This window comes from Anser cygnoides, chromosome 1, assembly GCF_040182565.1.
Source record: "Anser cygnoides isolate HZ-2024a breed goose chromosome 1, Taihu_goose_T2T_genome, whole genome shotgun sequence".
NCBI classification, from domain to species: domain Eukaryota; kingdom Metazoa; phylum Chordata; class Aves; order Anseriformes; family Anatidae; genus Anser; species Anser cygnoides.
This window is the reverse complement of record NC_089873.1, coordinates 77497815-77518764: the sequence shown is the minus strand read 5'-3', so window position 1 is coordinate 77518764 and position 20950 is coordinate 77497815. Positions and strand designations below refer to the sequence as shown.

Below are 20950 nucleotides of genomic sequence, written 5' to 3'. Positions count from 1 at the left end.
GGATTTTTTTTTAATTTTTATTTTTTAATTACTGGGCTCATTCTGAATGCTCTAGTATTTTTTTGAAAAGATAAAAGAAGACAAATAAACTGAAACATGTCTTTGGACATGGGTAAAGGACATACAAAAGCAATAGAGAGGTTCTTAAAGAGACAGAAAAGATGTTAAGACCATACCCACCTTACAGGAAGTTCTTATATTCCACTGAGTAGGATTTCTGTTCATGTGGATTGTTGAATGGGGTTACATTTCAGCATGTATCTTAATGCTGATCATGATCACGGATAGATTTTTTTTTTTTCTGATTAAGCTCTTACTATACTATAACAAAATGAATGGAAATGCCTCTTTCAGCACTACACTCAGGAGTTTGCTGAACAGTCTTTCAAAGCACAGAAACCTGGGAAAGCCTTTGCAGCCAGAGAAGTAAAATGATGCAGTCCTGCCTGCTTGGGGAGATGAAGATAAGCTCTGTGAAAATGAGCTGCCAGAAGCTCTGTGAAAATGAGCTGCCAGCACTCCAAGGTCACACAAGATAAAAGAGGTGTACTAAGAACTCACAACTAGCCTGAGCTATTTAACATTTCTACCAAAAACACTCACTCACTCACTCACTAAAAGAATGTCCTTTGGGTTTTTTTCCTTCCTGTTTTACAAAAAGAAAGAACCATGATTATGAGAAGAGGTATCATGAGTAAAAAGCAAACTCCCAGTATGTTAGGCAAGTGAGGCTTCAGTCTTAAGTGTGATTAGCACTTGAAGAAAAAATGAAGAAAAAAACACCGCAAGTTACACAAACACACTAACAAATCCCAAAGCTAGATAAATATGACACAATCTGTGCTGACCACAGAAAACAAGTATGAAAGCTATGCACGTGTGTGTACATCTGTGAAAGTGTTTGTGTCTTCATCCATGGGTCTGTGTTCTAGATGGGAGGACAGCACCCTGTGCAGTAGAGAGGACAGGCAAAACAGTGTTAGTCTTGCATTTTAGTGCTAAGTTAGAGACACATCATATACCACATGGAAAATGTTGGTGTTTCTCAGAAATTGTGTTTACATGTGCCTGTGTGCTCTTACACGTTTATCTCCCAAAAGAACTTGGTGATTTTTTTCAGTCTCTAATACCCAGTACCAGTCTGGAGACTCCCTCTCGCAGAATGTGGGCTGAATGTCAGTCCTTCGTGAAGAGATCACTTCAGATACCTGAGGTGACCTAAAAAGGGAAACAATCCCAAATCTCTACTCACATGGGAAAATGACATATGCAATTCATAGCACAGCTTTTATGCATTTAACAGTCCTTGGTCACTGCGGCATTTATTTCAAACTTTAAATGGGATGGCAACATTTTGATTTGTTTATCCAAGTTGCAGGATCCAGCTTACTTACTGGCCAAGCTACCCTGACATCTTTTTCCAAAGCCAAGTCCAAAAGGATTAAAATTAAAATTGCCTGTGGTGAACTGATGTCTGCAGGATGACTCTCATTCTCTCTCCTGGATGAAGCAGCAGAGGCCACAATGCTCTGCAGAGCTGTGAATGTCAGCCTCGCAGATCACTCAGTATGAACTCTTTTTTGGGGTGTCATGGAGTCCATGCACTACTTCACTATTTGGGACAAAACTATACCAGAGTTTACTGACAAAATTCCAACGTGTCATATGACTTGCTATAACTTAAGGTGCTTCACCACCTCGTCTCCCTGCTGGCCATTTCACAGGGTTGCTGCACTCCAAGGGTCAGCCACCTTCCAACAGGAGGAGAAAATTCCCCACTCATGAGATGTGGAACATGAGATGTGTGAGGTGTGGAACATTTCTTGGACTTGCATGAAGCAGTGGCGAATGTTGTTCCCTTACAGCTGGAGATGGTGAGTTCAGGTAGGCAATTAGGGCTGTCCTTAGGGTATTTCTGAACTACTCCCTGATCTTTCCTAAACTCTACAATGACCCTAAATGACCAATCTGCTAGAAAATGCGCTAATCTCTCTGCGAACAGCTTTGTCCTCCAACATCTCTCTTCTGCTAACAAAGTCAGGGAACACTCAGCTGAGGACTTAGTGAGCCTCACTTCTCATGATATTTGCAGAGCTCAGGAGAGCTCATGTAGTACAGGTAAATGGTAGCATAAAGGAACAGTCCAGCTGAAGGGTTCCAATTCCTCAACAGTTAAGGCCCTGATGATCTGATCTAAAATGGCAGCCATTGCAAGAAAAGCAGTTGGCAACACTGAGAAGCATTCCTACGCTGTTCTGAAGAACAAGTTCCTTTCACTTTAATAGGTATTCTGCTGTGGTAGGAAAATAAAATTGTTTAGCTCTTTGTTATGCCACATAACTGTTACTATCCTCTCATCAGTAATTATGATTTTTCTCTAAAACTAAATTATTCCTTTCATAGCAACCTAAATGCCATGAAGACCTGAATATTTTTGTTGAGCATTTTAACAGATATAAAGAAAACGTTTTGTAGTGCTGATATAAACTAGTATCTATCAGTCTGTGGCTGTAAGGGGCTTATAACCATAAATATACAATTATCATTAATATTTTTGGGATTCAGGATTGCCTACAATTTGAGAGTATCCTCAGCCAGGAATTTTTCAACAACCATTTATTCCTGAATGCAGGCCACATAAGTCACCATGGCAGACCTGAGGTTGAGGCTCAAGTCTTCCACCAAACTGAGACTGCTCAATAATACATGATTTTCTAGCAACAGCATTAGGAAAGGGAAGTCACTTATGATCCATAAAAACATACCTGAAAAAATCAACTAATCGATAGGTTAGGAGGATGGTGGTAAACAATTCAAACACATTACTTAGTCATGCTTGCTTTATTATTCTGATTTTCACAGTGGGGTCAAAATGACACCTACATTGCATGGAGATCAAAGGAACACCTTTAAAAGGTAACTGAATAGACAAAATAAAACAATGAAATTCAAAACAATAAAGAAGGGAAGAAAAAGCTGAAAGGAAGAGAAAAAGAAATACTATATTATTATCATACTGCTTTTCTTAAGCCAACAACAGCCTCAGCAAACAAATGTTGGTAGTATATCACTTTTAAAGAGTGGATCTTATTTGTAGGGGCATAAAACAAAACTCAGCCCCTCTCTTTCTCATTTCTTTAAGTTTCTTTATAAGGGTTTGTCTAGCCTTGGCAGCCCACGCTAGTGAGCTCTAAGAGCTCACTTTATTAAATATCCTGTCATTGCTCTTTATTTCCTCCCTTTCCTGTGTATCTCAGCCTGAAGCAGGGGCTTTTCTTCCTGACAAAAATCCCCAACTTTGCTGATTGTCTTTTGATTCTGTTTCCATGGTCTTCATAAAACTAAGGTTTATCATGAAACAGGATTTAGTAAGAAGCACTAAACAGCCTTTTGGACAAAACAAAACAAAACAAAACAACACAGCACAGATGTTGGATAATCATGTTAATACCATCAGTGCCACATACTGCTCTATTTCTAAAGTACAGTGTGTGTACATAAGTAATTGCTACAAACCGTCATAACTTCCTCTTCTAAAACTTTACTAGATGTTTATGAATACTTTTTAAATCTATGTCTGATTTTTTCCTACATTTGACCACAGTTCTCTTTACAAACTCCCACACATTAACAGTGTTTCTTCCCCAGAGTGCACTTTCTCACTTGCAGTCAGGGGGGTTGAAGTTGATTTTCCAACAAAAAAGAATGTCCGAAGTGGTTCTTCACAAGGGACTGAGGGGTCTTTGGTCTGAAGCCAACATCCGTAACTCACTTGCTCAGGTGATGTGCTGAGTTAGCTTTTACAGAAAATTTTAATCTACCCAAATAGAAGGAGTAGGATCAATGCGAGTGGAGATGACAACAACGTGGGAGGTAACAGTTTCAAAAAGAGCTTTATATAGGGCAGAGTGCATGTCATTGTCCCTGTCTATATCCACAAAACTGTAGAAGATTTAAAAAACAACAATACACATATTGTACAATTTCTCTTCAAAGACCTTTATAAGCCTTCTCGTTGTCCAGTATCCTTGCAAGCAATAATAGTTCACTTCTGTGGGTTGAAAAAGAATTTGGTGAGATAACAAATGATGCCTATCTGAACTGAGTCACCTTGCATTACCAGAGAGCCTTTGTGTACCTTTGTGATAAGAGTAATAAGGGAACTGAAAGACTGGACTCAAAACCAGTTTCACTGGTTTGCAGATTTCTGGAAATAGTTTCAAAAAAGTTATATTTTATAAACTACTATTCTGGGTATGTTTCCATCTTTCAGCAGTTGTCCTTTCTGTTACGTTTAAAAGGAAAAAAAAACAAAAAAAAGTGTAGTCACACCCTGTCTCTATGACAAAAAATGTCACATTGCTTTATTGTTATCTGTGTCCCCTTTTTACCAATTGTACCTCAATGCACTTGGCATGGAAGGTGACTATCCTGTTCCTTTCTGCTCTTGGTGACTGTGCCTCCACTGAACATGCTAAAAGTTTGCCCATTCTTACTGCCAGAATATAGCTTTTCTCCTGGAGATCTCACTTTGCTGTACGATCACAGGCACAGGCATTACCTCATTTAGGACAGTAAATGTAAACAACTCCAGATGCATCATAGAGACCCCAAACATAACCCTAGCAGGCCATAAATATAATGAACAGGGCCCTTTGCCCTCTAGCAATTAAGACCATTTGCAAGGATGAAAGTTTTTGAATGGGCTGTTGATCTAACCTTTCCTATGCACTTCATTTGCTTTTCCCTCACTAATAATAAAAAGCAGGTATCTGGGATGGCCCTGTATGAAAAAAGCTTCATTAAGACAAACAGATCAGATGTACTCAGAATATGAAGGAAAACTAATGTTCATAGTGCTATTGAGCACTTTTGGTCAGAAGAGCTGAAACACTTAGAAACTTGAGTATCCTCTCCAACTCCAGAAAGGTAAAAACAAAGTTCAGAAGAGTTTCATGAGTTGCCCAGGCTCACATCATGACAGTGTTGCCAGTGGTTGTGAAACTTTCTCATGATGTCTGATGATTGCAAACCCATTCTCCAAGGCTTAAGGAGTTACGTCACGTTTTGCCAACTCCAAAAAGTAAAAGTATCCCCCACCTAGAAACAAAAGCTAGAAAGGTGTGATGCCTAGGAACCCTAAAATCACAGACTACATAAAGAGCTTAAAAAAATTATTACTACGACTTCAGTTCACTGTTCTAAAATTATTCACATGTTTTTTAGGCTCATCACAGCTTTTGAATGCTTGGGGACAATGGTATGTCAGTGAGCCAGTGCCACTCTTCAACTGGCATCACTGCTAAAGGTTTGCTTGCCATCTGTGGAGAGGTAACTGATGTGGGCAGGATAACTTCAACATCCTAAGTGTGGCTCTAAGGACTGTAAAGGACTCTGCAGGACTCTGCAGGACTCTGCCAGCAGTGATAATGGGGCTCACGCACCTGGAAACACAACCGTTTTTTTCCTCTGGAAAGCTGAAGCTTGTGGTAGTTTTTCATAATGAGAGCCAGCAGGCACGAGTTTCTTGGGCATGGATCTCATTTTTGCTCTACAGAAGTATGTTTGTGCCACCTAGCACCATAAACAGAGCCACCGACAGTGTCGCTGGTGGTTGGCTCTGCCTGGCATCCCTTCACCAGCTGGCGGTGTGGCCTAACATGGCTGCTTCGGCTGCTGGGTGGCCTGCGGGCTGGACAGCAGCAACGGGGCCTCGTGGGCCAGTGACCCTGGCTTGGAGTCAGGCTGTGGGCTAACCCTTTAAGATGCCCAATTTTGCAGTGTGTCCGTTGACATTGGGCTCACAAAACCCTATAGGATTAGGACGGGCTTGTGTGATAGTTTGTTCTTGCCCTCTCAGCTAGGGTGGCATTCGTGAGGCTGGCAGCCTTGTCCTCAGGTTTTCCAGATAAAAGCGTGACTCAGCAAAGTTGATGGTTCAGAAATGAGGGGACCCTTAAAATATAACATCTTTTTCTTCTAAATAACATGAGTTTTAAGCTATAGGATGATCTGATTTCCTACCTATTCCACATAGTAAAAACCACAGCTGCTCCAAAAGTAATGATTCTCAGCTGGGCTTTTTTTCATAAAGTGATAAATAGCACAACTCCAACCACTGAGACAAAAAGACACCCAGCCAATAAAACCCTGAATCTTGCCCTGGGCCGGCAGTTAGCCTAGAAAGAAAACCTTTTTTCTCCCAAAGTCCAGCTGGGCCTGTGGGTGAAGTGGCACAGCATAGCTGAGCCCTTCTGGCAGCTCCGCTGGCTGGAAAGGCAAGGCAGGATTTGTTTTCACCTTCCTATCTCTCCTCATTCACCAGCAGTGCTGCTCTGTCCCTTCGAACACTTGCCAGGCTCTTTACTGAGCCAGCTCTATTTCCTAACTTGTTAGAAGGGTTTTCTGCGGTCTTAGGTTAGTTCTGAGAGCTGCTGTGAATGCCATAAGTGCAGAGACAGCATAAGCAGCGTCAGTGGAAGAGTAAGTCTTTTGGTGATAATTAGCTGTTAAGATTGGCTCAGCTGTGTTATTGTATTACATTATATTATATTTGTGTTGTATTGTATTGTATAGTATTATATTATATTATATTAATTATATTGAGTGATTGTCTTCCAACAGACATGCATGCAGTCCCCTCTGCTCAATCTGGGCTGAAATTTGCTGCCTGGGAATCACGCCTGGGTTGTTTTCCAGCACCTTTTGCTGCTGGTAATGTCAGCTTCTCTCAAGTACTGCGACTACTGATTCACTATCATGTAAGCCACTATTCTTGCAGTCTGGCAGCACAGTGAGAATATAAAGGGAAAAGTAAATGGTTATGCTGTGATAAACATTGGTCTAAGCCATAAGTTCACCCACAGCTCACAGAACTGTTTGTTTACAGTGTTCCTTAAATTTCTGTCCTTATTTCACAGGAAGCTGACCTCTATATGCAATTATGGGTATTGCAGTATTTATTACTGGTTCTTATATTGTAAAGAGTAGGAAGTCATTTTTTTTTTACACAGGTGAGCCACCTGTCTTCTAAACCAATCACTTTGGAATTGTTTTGTCTATCTGTGCTACTATAAAGTCCACACTTACCAGTGCAACATTATTCTCCACAATGCTAGTGATGCCCTGGATCTCACCTGGAGATTTGATCCATGCTGAATTCCGGATTTTGGTCAGGTTGTGGTCTAAGCTCAGAATCGGATTCAATCTACACAGCTGTCCCAGAAACACTGGGCTCTCAGCATAAGCACTTAAGTATCTTCCCAGCAGGCAGCTGCTCTGTGGGGCTTTGAGGGTCTTAGGTTGCGAGTTGGAGCTATAGCTCTGCACGTATGTGTACACTGCTTGCAGTATCCCAGCTCTGTGCTGGAGCAAGACAGGGCTGTACTCTTTCCTGGGCAGAGAACCTGGGCCCAGAGGCCAGAGAAGAGCTGTGGCATAGAGAAAGAGAAACCAGCTGGAAAATAGGGGACCAGACCTGCAGAGAGGGCTATCGAAAATGTGTGCCAAAGTAGGGACAGAGCATTTGTGGTTCTGTAAAAGCTCTCAAGACTGCAGGTTTGCTCTAGAGCAGAATGAAATCAACAGCTTGCACAGAGCGCTAGGGACACAGCTGGAATTAACTGTGGAAAAAGGGTGTGAGGTAAAATAGTGCTTTGGGACTGATGAACTGAACAAGAATTAGGTAACAGTGCTTTACCTGGCAAGTCATCTAAGAGATATCACGTAGAAAAAGTCTACTTACCCAGCTAGTGAGTGGCCAGTGGATAGAGAAGGTCCATGAGTGCTAACAGGCAGGGTGTATGTCGAGTGGAGGACTCGGGGGCTGGACTCAAATCAGGTGGTGAACTCAAAGTGTCCTCCCTACTGGAGTTTGCTCAGGGCAGTGCTGAATTTACAGCTGTCGAGTTTCAGTTGTTCCTGAGGTGGTAGATAGTGAATGCTGTGGCTGGGAAGCTCAAAACTAATTTTTATGTCCCTCTAAGGAAAGAAGAAAGAGGCCTGGGCCCAAAACAGTCAAGACCTTTCTCAGGTCAGTCTTAAATTCTTACCTCTGCCCGCAGCTGCTTCTCAAGCCCTGAGGATTTTGCTGAGCCAATTTAATGCTGGTGGTCAGACAGTTTAAACCCATTAGCTGCCAGCTATCTGAGTAAATTTTCTCCTCCCAGCCCAGTGCACCAGAAGACTACTCCAACCAAAACTGCAGAGAATTGCCACATTAACTGAACATTTGATAATAAATCTTGTGGCCTGTGTGGTGAGCATTTAAGGGCTGAAGAAAATGCCACTGGCTAGATCACTGTCCATGACCTCTCTTAATGGGCTTCCTCAGTGGGAGGATGAAGACCTACCAGTGGAGGATTTGTTGCTCTTTGAAGTTTCTTGGGAAGTTACCAACAAAGGTTTGTACAACACTCTGAGGAGTCAGAATGGCTCTTTTCGTGGAAGTTGGGGAGGCACGAAGGACTTGGGCATTGGAAGTTGGGGGAGGCACGAAGGACTTGGGCATTAAGGGCATTAAGGGGAGACTGGGGAAGAGTTGGCTGCATGGTTGTATTGGAAGAAACAAATGTGGCATCCGTATGTGACTATGCTTGCTGTCTGTGGGCTGCATCTGCGTGTAGCTATATGGAATGAGCGTGGTAGAGTCAGGATTTCTCTGCATTTGTGTGTGCACATGATTCACCACCAGGGCTACATAGTTTAAACAAACATCCAAGTGTTATGCCTGGGTGTGCATGTGTATGGATATATAGACATTGGTTTGTAAATATTTATCTTTTACCTTCCATGCAAATTCACTTGGGAATGTAATGTATGAAAAGAAGCTGTAAAACAGACACCAAATTCAGAGAAGTTTAGGAGTCTCTCTCAACCTTCTGCAGCACCGTGGAGGAGAGGGAAGAGGACAAATTTGAAAAAAGCATAAATAAACATAGCTGCATTGAAGCCACTGAACAAAAAACAGATGTCAATGACCAGCAGTCTTTATGCCAACTGAAACCTTTTTGGACAGGTCTTTGCAAACACGGGTAGTGCCAGATATGGACTTCATGTTTTGTGCATGTGTACAGGTTCAAAATCTGTGCACTGCATGCAGTTTTGCACACAAAGTCCACACTACTTGTTATGCAAAGATCTTTCTGCCTCCATTTCTTATTCCCTCATCAAATCATCCCCCTTTCAGCTAGGTGTAGTTTACCAAGCAGGAACATGTTTCAGCTTTGTCACAAAAGTGAGTTAGTATGAGTAAATGATTGACCTGTGTGTCTTACTGTCCTGACAGATAAATAGATTAGTCAGAAGAGGGGATCTGTAATCTGTTAAGATTTTAACCCTAAAGGGGAACTGTGTGTGAGAGGAATAGACAGTTCTAGGGTTTATCGCTGTGGTGAAATCGAAATTACTGTTCTGTGATAGCTTCCGGTATTTAATCTGCACTGCAGTGCAATTTTACTTTGCTCTTATTAGTCTAGAGAGGAGTGTCAGTACACAGAGGTAGTCCCGAATTTATACACTTCGAATCCCTGTGGGCTTATTTTTCATTAGTTTTAGTCACTCTTTTTGAGTTGGTCTTCTACCGACAGAACTTGGGCCATGCAGAGTTTACTTTTGCATTATGCATGATAAGTAAACCACTGGAAACCAGATGGCAGCATAAATCTGGCAAATTCAGGTGTTCTTGCTCACATTTCTGAACTCCATGGTATATATATTTACAAGTGGATAAACATTTTTTCCAATTAGTTTAAAAATAAGGTGCCGTTCATTACACCACTTATCAAACCCTTGCATTCAAATGGAGCTGACTCAGCTAATCATAGCAAACAATATCTTCATTAGAACTGGATCTCTGTTCAAATATTCCATTAGCTGACCCTGACTGGAAATATTTGTGCAAAAATTCTTTAATAAGCCCATTTCAGCTTATTTTTCTGTTAAATTCTTGATACGGAAGGCTATTTCTCTATATGTTCCATGCACTTGAATGTCAAAGTCACATGGTGAGATACTGTTCCCTGGTGACCTAAGTTTTATAAACAGTTCTTGGAAAATGCTAGGGCACTGTGCTTCTTAGGAGAGAGTGTAGCCAACAAAATGCAGGGAGAGTCATCACAGAAGATATACAGGCTTAGAAAATATTAGCTTACACTGTATTTTTCCTGTCTCCTTTGGAATAAGGAAGAACTGTTCATTTGTCTGAATAGCCTGCCCCATATAGATTTAATACTGCTACATGTTTTAGTGTTTTAGTTTTAATGTTGCTAATATTGAGGGAAATAAAAGCATTAGCTGGGTTTATTGTCTGACAATTTTGATCATTTAACATGACAGTTTATTACTTCTTTTCTGGCAATGCGAAGCTGTATCAGGGTAGTTCAGTGTGAAATTTCTTCACACTGCTAAAGTGGTGTGGTGTAACGTTGCTGCTGCCTACAGGAGGGAGTTCAAGGCTTTTTATCAACTTTGTGTTTTTATCAACTTTGGCTATGGGTTCATTTCCTCCTTGACTGCTTCTTATTAGTTCCTCCGTTTCTCTGTGGCAGTGACAGTTAGACTGAATATCTTCTTCCCTGTTACTCCTCAGGGAGGAACATGCTACCAGGGCTTACAGATGGGTATCTGTTCACACTCTTGTAAACAGTACCCTTTACAGGTAGCTCTGCTCAGCTGTTTTTTCAACCTCCCACATATATTCAACTTCAGAGTTTGAGGATGATGAAGGGTCCTGCAGATTGGAGTATATCTGATTGTGTAGTGTGGGAAGGTCTTCATGTGCCAGGCTGCTGATGGGGAGAGAGGGTTTACTGGGATTTCCTTGAGCAGGAGATGATGCTGGTTGATGCTGTGGCACTTGATGCAGCTGTAGGGAGGGATGAGTCAGTTGTATGGATTAAATACTCTTGGATCTACAGGTATCCATTATTTCCAGAGTCTCATAACTTCTTTCTCAGCAGCTGGCACAGTGAAAGTGTCTCTGTTTTTTAAGTCTAGTTCATTTAACACATGCTCTATCTAGGCAAAGTTTTCTTCTTCGTCATGCTTCCTTTTTATATGGTGTTCTGGTGCTGCCTGCACTAAGTGACATCTGACATATGTGTTGGAAAGCACAGGCATTTCGGTTACTCTTCTTTCTTCTTTGCTTACATCCTCTGGCTGGTGCAAGCAAAGACAAGATAGCTGAAGAAGAGAATGAAAAATAAATTAAAAAAATAATTTGCAAGTGTGACTCTCCCTCCACCTTCCCTCAAGTCATGTGAAAAGGAATTTGCCACTTAAAACATGAGCACAATGTTGAAATCATCTTGCATTTAAAGTCCACTGCCAGAGATGTGACAAAAGTGCAGTTTGTGATGCAAGATTTTCTCACTTTCTTTGACTTTCTACTGATGGGCAAGTCCCACATTGTGAAGTGGATCTACTGTGTTTCTGTGGCAGAAGGGGAAAAAAGCAGGCAGATGAGCCCCAGTGCACTGCCATGCCACATGGTCTGGTGGTAATCATGGGGAAGCTCTGCTTCTTTCACCTTTCCTTTCCCTTTTCTCCTGCACAGCATGCTTCAATAAAGCCAGGTGTGGTCATATCTCTGTGCATGTTGCAATGGAGGACTGGTTTTCTTTCCTCCGTAACACGAAGACTGATAAAACTGTAAAGACAGGAGCACAGACCAAGTGGCTACAAGCTCTGTAGGTCTTGTGTCCAAAGTTCCAGAGATGGAAATTGTCAGCAGGGAGCCAGAGGTCATTACAAGAGTATGGAGACTGCTGCAGCAGTCCTGGAAATTTTCCACAGTGATCTTTTGTCCTTGCTCCCTCCTCTTCAACCTCTTTTAAATGTTTTCCCCAATGATAATTGAACTATTTAATCTGGGTAGAGGAGAAGTCTAATCTGTAAATTGCCATAACAGTTAGTTGTAGGGTAGTGGGTTTTCTGATACATTAATGAGAAGGGGCTGCAAACATTCAAAATCTGGTCTGTGCTCTATAAAGATGCCTTTAAAGTGACTCCATGGATACTCAGATCTGTATCTCCTTCTGCTGTACTTCTTAACAGCTTTTAGATAGAAAGTAGAACAGTGCTTAAAAATGCTGGGCAGGTGGCCAGTTTGTATCATCATTCAGCTGTGGACAGATTAGCTCAAGAGTCACTGGTAGATGAATTAAATATTTTTTTCCATCCCTACTGGAATGAAGACTCTACTAAAAACAAACCTTGGTTCAGGTCCCCATGGAGCAGAGCTCTGTATATAGTTTCTCTGGTGAAAATCTGGCCCTTAGAAATTAAATCCTGTATTCTCTGAAGTCAGTAAGACCAGAACTTCAGCCCCTCTGTGTTAAATATCTTTCCATGATGAAAGTTGCTTGGGAGAAGGTGAACGCTGGAGTCTGTGACACACGAGAGCTAGAACACTTTGGAGATTGAGAATATGTTACCATCTCTCTTATATAATTATATAAGATATACTTGTTATATCTATGTATCTATCATCTGTATAGATAGATTGGTATGTATATATGTATGGATAAATATATATATCTATGAAAGAAAAAACATATTCTCATAGGAAACTTAACATAAGCACTGCATCAAAGCCCTTTGCATTTTTACAGTCTGGTGGCATACCAACATCAAAGAAATCTCAAATGCAGTCCTTTTTATTCAGGGTGATGCACATAGGAATAGCTTCTGTATTGTGGCCATCTGTCATAAATTTCAGTGTTTCGGCATTATTACAAAATACATTTGGAGTGCCAGAATTTCAAAGAATATGGAGAACTTTTATCTTCTGATGAGTCCTGGCCACAAAAAAGTAGCCAAAAATACATGAAAAGCATCTGCTATCTGAAGAGGCAGTGTATTTTTCACTTGACATATTTTACTCTAAAAATAGTGCCCAGATACACACAATAAATAAATAAATAAAAATCCAACCAAACATTAGAAGAAATGAGTTCATGCCTAATTTTATCATGTCTGTAGATCAGAGATACATTAGGATGGGAAGGGGGGGAAAGAATAGCTGATATAACTAGTAATTGCAGCAGTAAAGTCAGTTTGAACCCTGAGCCTGGGATCCCACTTCCCTCTTGAGTTGCACACAAGCATGGCTCCCAGGAAAGTATCTTCAGAGTGGCCCGGTGAGGCTGTGGCAAAGCAGCTGAAGTGCCCTGGGAACAGCCTGATCCTCTGCCTCTGTAGCAAAAGTGTGTGGGGAAGAGCTCCTGCACGGTCCTGGAGGTGGTCCTGGAGGTCGCCCTGGAGGTCGCCACTTATCTCCGTCTCAGTTGCATAGCTTCTCTTTCTGCCTCTCTACTTCCTTTTCGGTTTCTGTGGCTGCTTGCCTCTCTCCCTCCACAATGTGGGGTGGGTGGGAGAGCAAGTAAAATGAATGGTGGGTATTTCTGGCAGCTTTGAGAAGTTTTGGCAATTCATGCTCAAAGGGTCCTACCTCCAGAAGCCATTTTTTAGTAATGCAGCTCCTGTGTATTCCTGCAAGTTGTGGCCACATCTCATCAGGTGACACAAAGCATTTGCAATGAGTCTTTGCATATAATAGCTTGCGACAGAAAGAGCATGTCTTCTGCAGGGTTAGATCTTGCACAAAGATCTCCAGTTGCACAATGAGGTTTCCACTTCTGCCTAATGCTGTCCTCAGCAGTGATACAGTATGGGGAGACTGTTCTTGACTCGCAGGCCTTTTATTTATTTAGATAGATCTGATGTCTGTCTTTGAGGGCTCTAACTACTGCTTGGATTTTAAACATGCAGCGGAAGTAATGCACCAGGACTGAAAGAAGTAAATGGCTAGTGTAATGTAGATAAATTTTCAGATAAATTTATAGTAATGGCAAAGTATATGAAAATATTCAAACTTTAAACAATAATACTATGAAATATTTTCTGAGCAGATATTTTATATTCATCTACTTTCTAGAGAGGTCACTAAAAAAACAGTCAGACTTTCTTAAATAGACAAAATCCTTCTTTCCCAAACATTTTAGTTCTCCTGTCCATGCCAGTTTATTTTTCCCTGGAAAAAAAAAAAGGAAGAGGGTGAATGGAAATAAATGGGGAGAAAGATTTGCTGTTAATTTCTTTTTTAACTTGATTCCCTTTTTCTGGCAGAAAAGTTAAAAACAAATTTTAAAAAGAAATAATAGAAATATGTTTATTTCAAGGACATTTTAAAACCATAAGAACTTAAAATATTGAATAAAACATTTTGGTGGAGATCAAAACACTAAATTAGCGCTTTATCCACATTTTACTGGTAATGCTCCATGTTTACAATGTTTATTTATGATCTGAACCAGTTCTGTGGATCTGATGTCTCCTGATACTGCATCTATTTTTTATTTTGTCTTTCGTTGTTTGTTTTAAAACCTGTTTCAGATAATAAAACTTCAGAGGCTGAATACAGAAACTTAAAATGTTATGAGATTTTCATATATTCTTGTTGTTTGGAAAGGTTTTCTATCTACGATATGACCTTAAAACATCTGATTGAGTAAGAATCAGGAGGTTTACCAAATTGTTGGAGATAATTTGAGAATTCTGCTAGGGTTTGCATGTTTACTTTCAGCCGAACTCTTACTTGGTAGAATGTGTAATACGTGGCTTCCTAATATGGGTATTTCCAGTGAATTCTACATAACCTCGCAGATGTAAGCCATCTCTTCATGATATATAATATATTCCTTGAATTTGTTTTGGGAAAGAGTAATTTCTAAAGTCAATATGTTTTTCTAGACATTGTTCTTTTCTTCTCAAGATCTCTTTTTTAATTTTTTTAAGACCTGTGGACCACCACAGGTCCTGTGACAAAGGTGGGTTGCAAGGCTGCCCTGTCACTGCATGGCTTACAGGGACAGAGGTGGAAAACAGGGAGGGAAGAGCAACTAGTTGACTCTTGCATACCGTGTTCAAGACTAGATAGATCTGTATTTACTCATTAGGGGATGTCGCAGTCCCGTCCTCTTACGTATGTAATACAGCACTTATTTTTAAAATAGACAATACTTTGGTGGAAGGTGCTGCACACATTCATATTTGCAATGTAGGCTACACTTGTTCCAATTTTAACAATTTTAGATTAGTGATAGAACATGAAACCTCTTGCTTTGAGGATTGGGGGTTAAATCTATTTTCATGGCCAGTAGTCAATGAAATTCATCACTCCCTCTACTTCTCTCAGTGATTTGTGTGTAGTGCCAGCTCAGTTGTTACCACATGCACTTCCACATCGCAAAGAATGTGGTTGAAAAGGATAACTTCTGCAATAGAAGAAGCAGCAGGCTGCACTTGGGATGCAGTATAATTAAGACTTGGCATGTGAAAGTGGAAGCATGAACCTCAGGATTTGAATTCCATAGTCTGAATGTAAAGACTTCAAGACCTGAAAGGGGGGAGGGGGGCAACATAAAAGAACATATTGGATGAATATTTGTGGTGTGACTATTAACACATGAAAGAAATTTAAAAATAAAACAATCATAGACTTAGATAAAAGTAATAGGTAAGACTAGAAAGCATCCATTTGTGGTCAGAGGAGGGTTTGAGGGAACCCATATGCCGTCACCCAGAATTAAGCAGAGTGTTAAGATTGCCATTTAAGGATTACTTGTGGTCTGCTATCAGTGAATACTCCTAAACTGAGTGGTGAAGCTCTGGTCCCAACAGACTGAATTCCTATTTATTTGAGTCTGGGTTTCACTTAAACTCTGAATGTGTGAACTGGCTTAACTAGTGGAGTATCTGACCCTCAAGTTGGTTGGTGCTTATTCCAGAGCTTTGTGGCCCATGCCCATTTCTACTTTTTGTTCTTTGTCATCTTCTTTTGCAGTGGGAGGCATTTACACTGTGATCCAGACAAAAGCCAAAATTACAGCAGATGAATGGGGTGAAAACTATTTTCTGATTGGTCCCTATTTTGAGCACAATGTGAAGACTCAGGTGGAAGCATGTGAGCCTCCAAACCCGGCAGTTAAGAAGGCAATGGACACCATGAAAAGCCAAGGGTGTCAGGTAAATCAGATGTGCTACTGCTTCCCAGGGCAACTAAACTGACTCTGAGGAGATTACAGTTTTGGTTAATGCTCTCGTTATTCCACTTGACACAGCAGTCCTGGTCAATGTCACAATGGGAAAGGCTCAGATTCTACTGTTAGAACAGCAAAGTCAATTCATTAAAGGTTATTTTTGAGGAGGAACTGGTTTATCCAATTACAGGTTTTAACAGTCATTTATCTGCAAGACTACTTAACTGGATTAATGACTTACTTCTCCAGTCTCTAAATGCAGTAAGATTTTACTAGATATAACACAACCTTATTTTGACTGAACTCTTATATTACCTTTGGCATTCTTGTGCTGTTGCAGAAACTTAGAGAAAATCATTTCATCATCTCACAATTTTTCTTACGTAGCACTATTCCGAGTTGAAAGAGAGAAGTGGACAAAACACAGGCAGACTTGAGAAAAGCACCCAAGTGATAATATTGGGGTTAGATCTATTGCATGTTGCCTCTGTTACTTATAAAGGGATGACTCTGCAAGCTGTGTAATAGTCCTCCTTTGTTTGGAAAATAGCAAAAGGCTTGTGGGGCAGATTAATTGCAATGTTATATATATGCTTCATGCTGCTCCGGCATACATTCAGTTTAATCAGCCAACTCTGCCAGTCTAACATGTGTATTGTGCTATAGGAGTATTCATATATAGCAGCAGATCTGTCCCAGGCACGTCAAGTATAGCTTTGATCTCTAATAATGACGCCTTAGTTTCCAGGAGCTGCACTTATCCTATTAACATTTGTGACTGGATTTTGCTTATGTATCGCAACGGATCCCTTTAAACTAGGGGACCTAGGAATGCTTCCAAACTTTTCTGGTCAGGTGTGTTCCTTGCTGCAACCTGACTCCATATTTAGATAAAGTCAGGGTTCACAAAGACTCCCTACTCCTTAACCTCATTTTCCTGAGTAAGAACCTGAATAGCCTGTAATAAGTATACAGGGAGCTGAGCGTCCTTTACACACTTGTCTTTGTTACAGCTTGTACTTTTTGTGCAAATGGATCTAAGAATTTTCATCTCATTGTTTTTAAGACCCCACCTCTATCCAGCCTGTTCTGCATCAGGGCTGGGTTCCCTGGAGCTCCCAGAGGTTGGTGAACGAAAAGAGATTGAACACTAGCATAAAAGAGTCCTCTGTGTGGGGTACAGAGTATAAACTACACTAGCCTACCTATAGTACCTCATTCTCTGCAGATAATATGCCTCTGCTGCTGTAGCCATTTTGGTTCAGAAGAACTAAGTTAAAATAATTTGACTGTGCAGACTGTAGCATGTATCCATCTGTGTGTTGTGGCCTTGTGACAGTTCAGTCTATTCTCCTTGTTGGCAGGTAGGTTATATCACTGGAGTTAAAATTCTGTTAGAGATATTTAACTGTACTGATGCAGATAGTGCAGGAAAGCTGTACTTTGGGGGGCTGACATGTATTTAGGTATTCTGACACTTTCTGATTGTTCCTTCCACTCTGCCAAAGGGCACCAACTGCACCATGTGGGCAGAATGTGGAAATGTCATGTAGTTTCCTTTTACCCGTGCCTTTGGTAAAGTATTACTCCATGTATTTTGCAAAGAAAACCACAAATCCTGGGTATGTAGGACTATGATTATATTCCTTATGTAAAATATTTAAGATTTGATGGATGAAAATACTTACGGAACTTGTTCTTTACATTCACTTTAACATTGAATTATTATATCCTTGCCTCTTTCCTGTAGGTCTTTTTTGGAAGATGGCTGATAGAAGGCAGTCCATATGTCTTGTTGTTTGATATAGGATCAGCAGCCTGGAATTTGGATAGATGGAAAGGCGAATTTTGGGATGTTAGCAACATTGGGATCCCTTTTCATGACCGAGAAGCCAATGATGCTGTGATTTTTGGATCATTAACAGCCTGGTTTTTAAAAGAGGTACAGTTTTTAAATCTAGAGTTTTTAAATCCTTTGGTTTTGTCAGCAAGGCAGAAGATCTTTGGGATGTAATTTCTATTCTCCCTCCAGTTTGAAAATTATGATTTTTAAAAAGTCAATGCATGATCTAGATAAAATTTGGATTTATAACTTAACACTTTATTTTTCCATGGGGAGCCCAATGTGAAATGTGCTGTGTCTTTACTGTCACTTCTCCCTCTGTTTCTTCTCAACTCCTTTGTCACTGGATGCTCTTACAGGTAAGACCTCAAGCTCTCTTTTCCTCTCCTACCATAGTCAAGTTGTCACATTCACAAACTGTCCTTGAAGCTGGTAAGCAATGTATCTCTCAGCTGCTAGACTCTACCTTGCAGAAGTGATACAGACAGAATGACAGCACTGTGACTTCACGTTACTCTGCCACAGCCCACCCAAAGACAGGAAACTTTGTCAGTCTGCAGAATCATCTCTGTCACAGGTGCTCATGATTTCTTTATCCAAATGAGAGATTAAACAGCAGAAAAGTAAGTTGAAAGAATAAAGAGTGACTGTCCTTGCCTGAGAGCTGCCCAACACTCAAGGAAGGATACTGTTCTGAGGCACATGTGCTTTGTGGTCTAAGGATTAGGGCTGGTAGGAATCAAGACACATGACCATTTAAAATACTGTACTATTTTGTCATATGAAAGAAAGGAAGCACACAGAAGAAGGCATAAAAGAACATTTCTGAGATTGTGATGATGAGCAGGATAATGTGTGTTTAATGTGTGTTCTTGCTAATTGTTTTCAGCTTTCCTCTCAGTTTGATGACAAGCCCAACATAATTGCTCACTTCCATGAATGGCAGGCAGGAGTGGGTTTAATACTGTCTCGATCTCAGAAACTTCCTGTTGCCACAATTTTTACTACCCATGCCACTCTTCTTGGGAGATACCTGTGTGCAGCCAGTATTGATTTTTACAACAACCTTGACCAGGTAAGAGATATTTTACTCATTCCTTCTTTTTTTCAGCTAATCAGTTCCTGATTCCTTTTCTGTTTACTGCATTACACTATGTATTGTACTTTTTTGTCTTGCGTGATCACTTATGATTGAACAAGCTTAGGATTGCACAGCAGAGTGAGAAATAGATCATCAGTTCCAGGGCAAAAGAAATGTATAGGCTGCCCAGAGAACTTGTGGATGCCCCATCCCTGCAGGTGTTCAAGGCCAGGTTGGATGGGGCTTTGGGCAACTTGGTCTGGTGGGAGTTGTCTCTGCCCTTCCAACCCAAGACACTCTATGATTCCATGAATCTATGAAATGGTAAGACCCGGTGGTGTCTAGGTCCAAGTAGCTTTGTCTCTGTGCCATCTGTCAGGTCCTAAAGATCAGTGGTGCCTAGAATACTTGTGCTCCCTTTAGTTAACTTTGGGTTACCAGACTTACACTGCAGAGTACTGAAACTCACTCAGCCTTCAGACAAGTCAGTGGCTTGGTCCGTTCTGCTAACATATGAAGTAATATTGCAAGAGTATGGGTTTGCCAGCAGAGATTCCTAACCTTCTTTTCAATGATTTGAGGCATTTTCAAAAGCCAGGGAAGAGTTATAGGGCCAGATATCACTGCAAGTCAAGTGCCGTTGAGAATCTTCCCCTTCACGTTCAGGAAAGGCAATCAACTCAAGCAATGTATGCTACCTTTCGTGAGTTAGTTAGCACAGTGAGTAACCAGTAAATGTAAAACCCAATCAGCTGTACTCAGGTGCAGCCTAACAGCACTCTTTCTTTAATGAAAATAGCGAGTACCTCTCCTCTTGCTGAAATTACCCTGGAATACCATTAAAATGTTTTTGTTTGTTTGTTTCCTTTCCCTAGCCTACTTCTTACTTCTCCCAAGTCATTAGAAGTCCTTCTACTTTCAAACTTTCCATGTTAGGCTTTGTTTGTAACTGACAAATGTAGGAAGCATTTTCTGAGTTCAAAAGACCCACATCTGCTTCTGGGAATTCTTGCAAACTGTCTAGTGGTTTTGGTTTTTGCTGTTCTCTTTCCACTAAAAGCATAACATAAACAAACATTTCAAGGACCCAGATGTCTTTAGTACTGCCTTCAGAAGAGTTACATTACATGATCTGAGATTTTTGATGTGGTTACAGACAAATTGAGTACAAGAGATTTTTTTCATTCTACCATGTATTGGGGGCATCAGTAGTTAAAAGGCTAAAACAATTGCCTTATTTATTGTCAATGCATTTCTTTGGCTAGAATCAGTGAAGAAAATGAATTTATGAATTTATTGGTAAAGTATTTAATGTTTGTTCCACAGTGTGTCAAGCTTCAGTGTCTCCCAAAGACAAAGACCAAGCAGTAGTGTGCTACTGTCCTTATTCAGAAGCTCAGAGTACACTGCCATTCCCTTGTACTACAAGGAAGCAGTCACTCACCTTACTCCTCTTCCCACCCTCCTAAAGGCAACTACTAAATCACACTAGGAGTGAAACTGTCTCTACTCATTTACCGATATGCATGCAGGGATGCAGCATGGTAGTATGTTGGGGGGAATTCTCTGCCCAGTCAGTGCAAGGCAAATATCCTCATATTACCATCTGTCTCCTTCTATCACCTAAGAAAACTAGTCCCATAAATGAGATATTATTGCTGGGTGCGTTAATGAGACAGCATGAATAACCCAGTCATGCTGTCATATGCAGCTTTCAGGAGTCTAGACATTCCTACTCCCTTGTATTCCCCCTGTATGTATATATGCAAAATCTAGCTTTCAGTCTCATATTATTTTTCTCTGGACAGCAAGATTGAAATAAGTAAGACCATGTAGTTTCAGGTTTAACACTTGAGAAAGTGGGAACTTTTCAGCAGAAACGTTATTAATTCACCCTTGTATTCTTAGATGTAATTTGTTAGTGAGGAAGTCACAGTTTAAAAAAATAAAAAGGTATTTAAAATGAGAAATTGGAGTTTAAAAAAA

General features: G+C 40.6%; 1 protein-coding gene across 3 annotated transcripts in view; it reads left to right on the top strand.

The window, feature by feature from the left end:
* GYS2 (glycogen synthase 2) overlaps positions 1-20950 on the top strand; it is a 65485-nt gene that overhangs the window by 8553 nt on the left and 35982 nt on the right. Inside the window, exons 1-4 of one of the 3 annotated variants that reach the window (XM_067000609.1) lie at positions 7310-8402; positions 15845-16026; positions 17791-17982; positions 18773-18958. In XM_067000609.1, the coding sequence (XP_066856710.1) occupies positions 8282-8402; positions 15845-16026; positions 17791-17982; positions 18773-18958 (681 nt within the window). In that variant the 5' untranslated portion in view covers positions 7310-8281. Of the gene's footprint in view, positions 1-7309; positions 8403-15844; positions 16027-17790; positions 17983-18772; positions 18959-20950 lie in introns of those variants that run through there. The other 2 variants (XM_067000605.1, XM_067000612.1) reach the window with 2 other exon arrangements.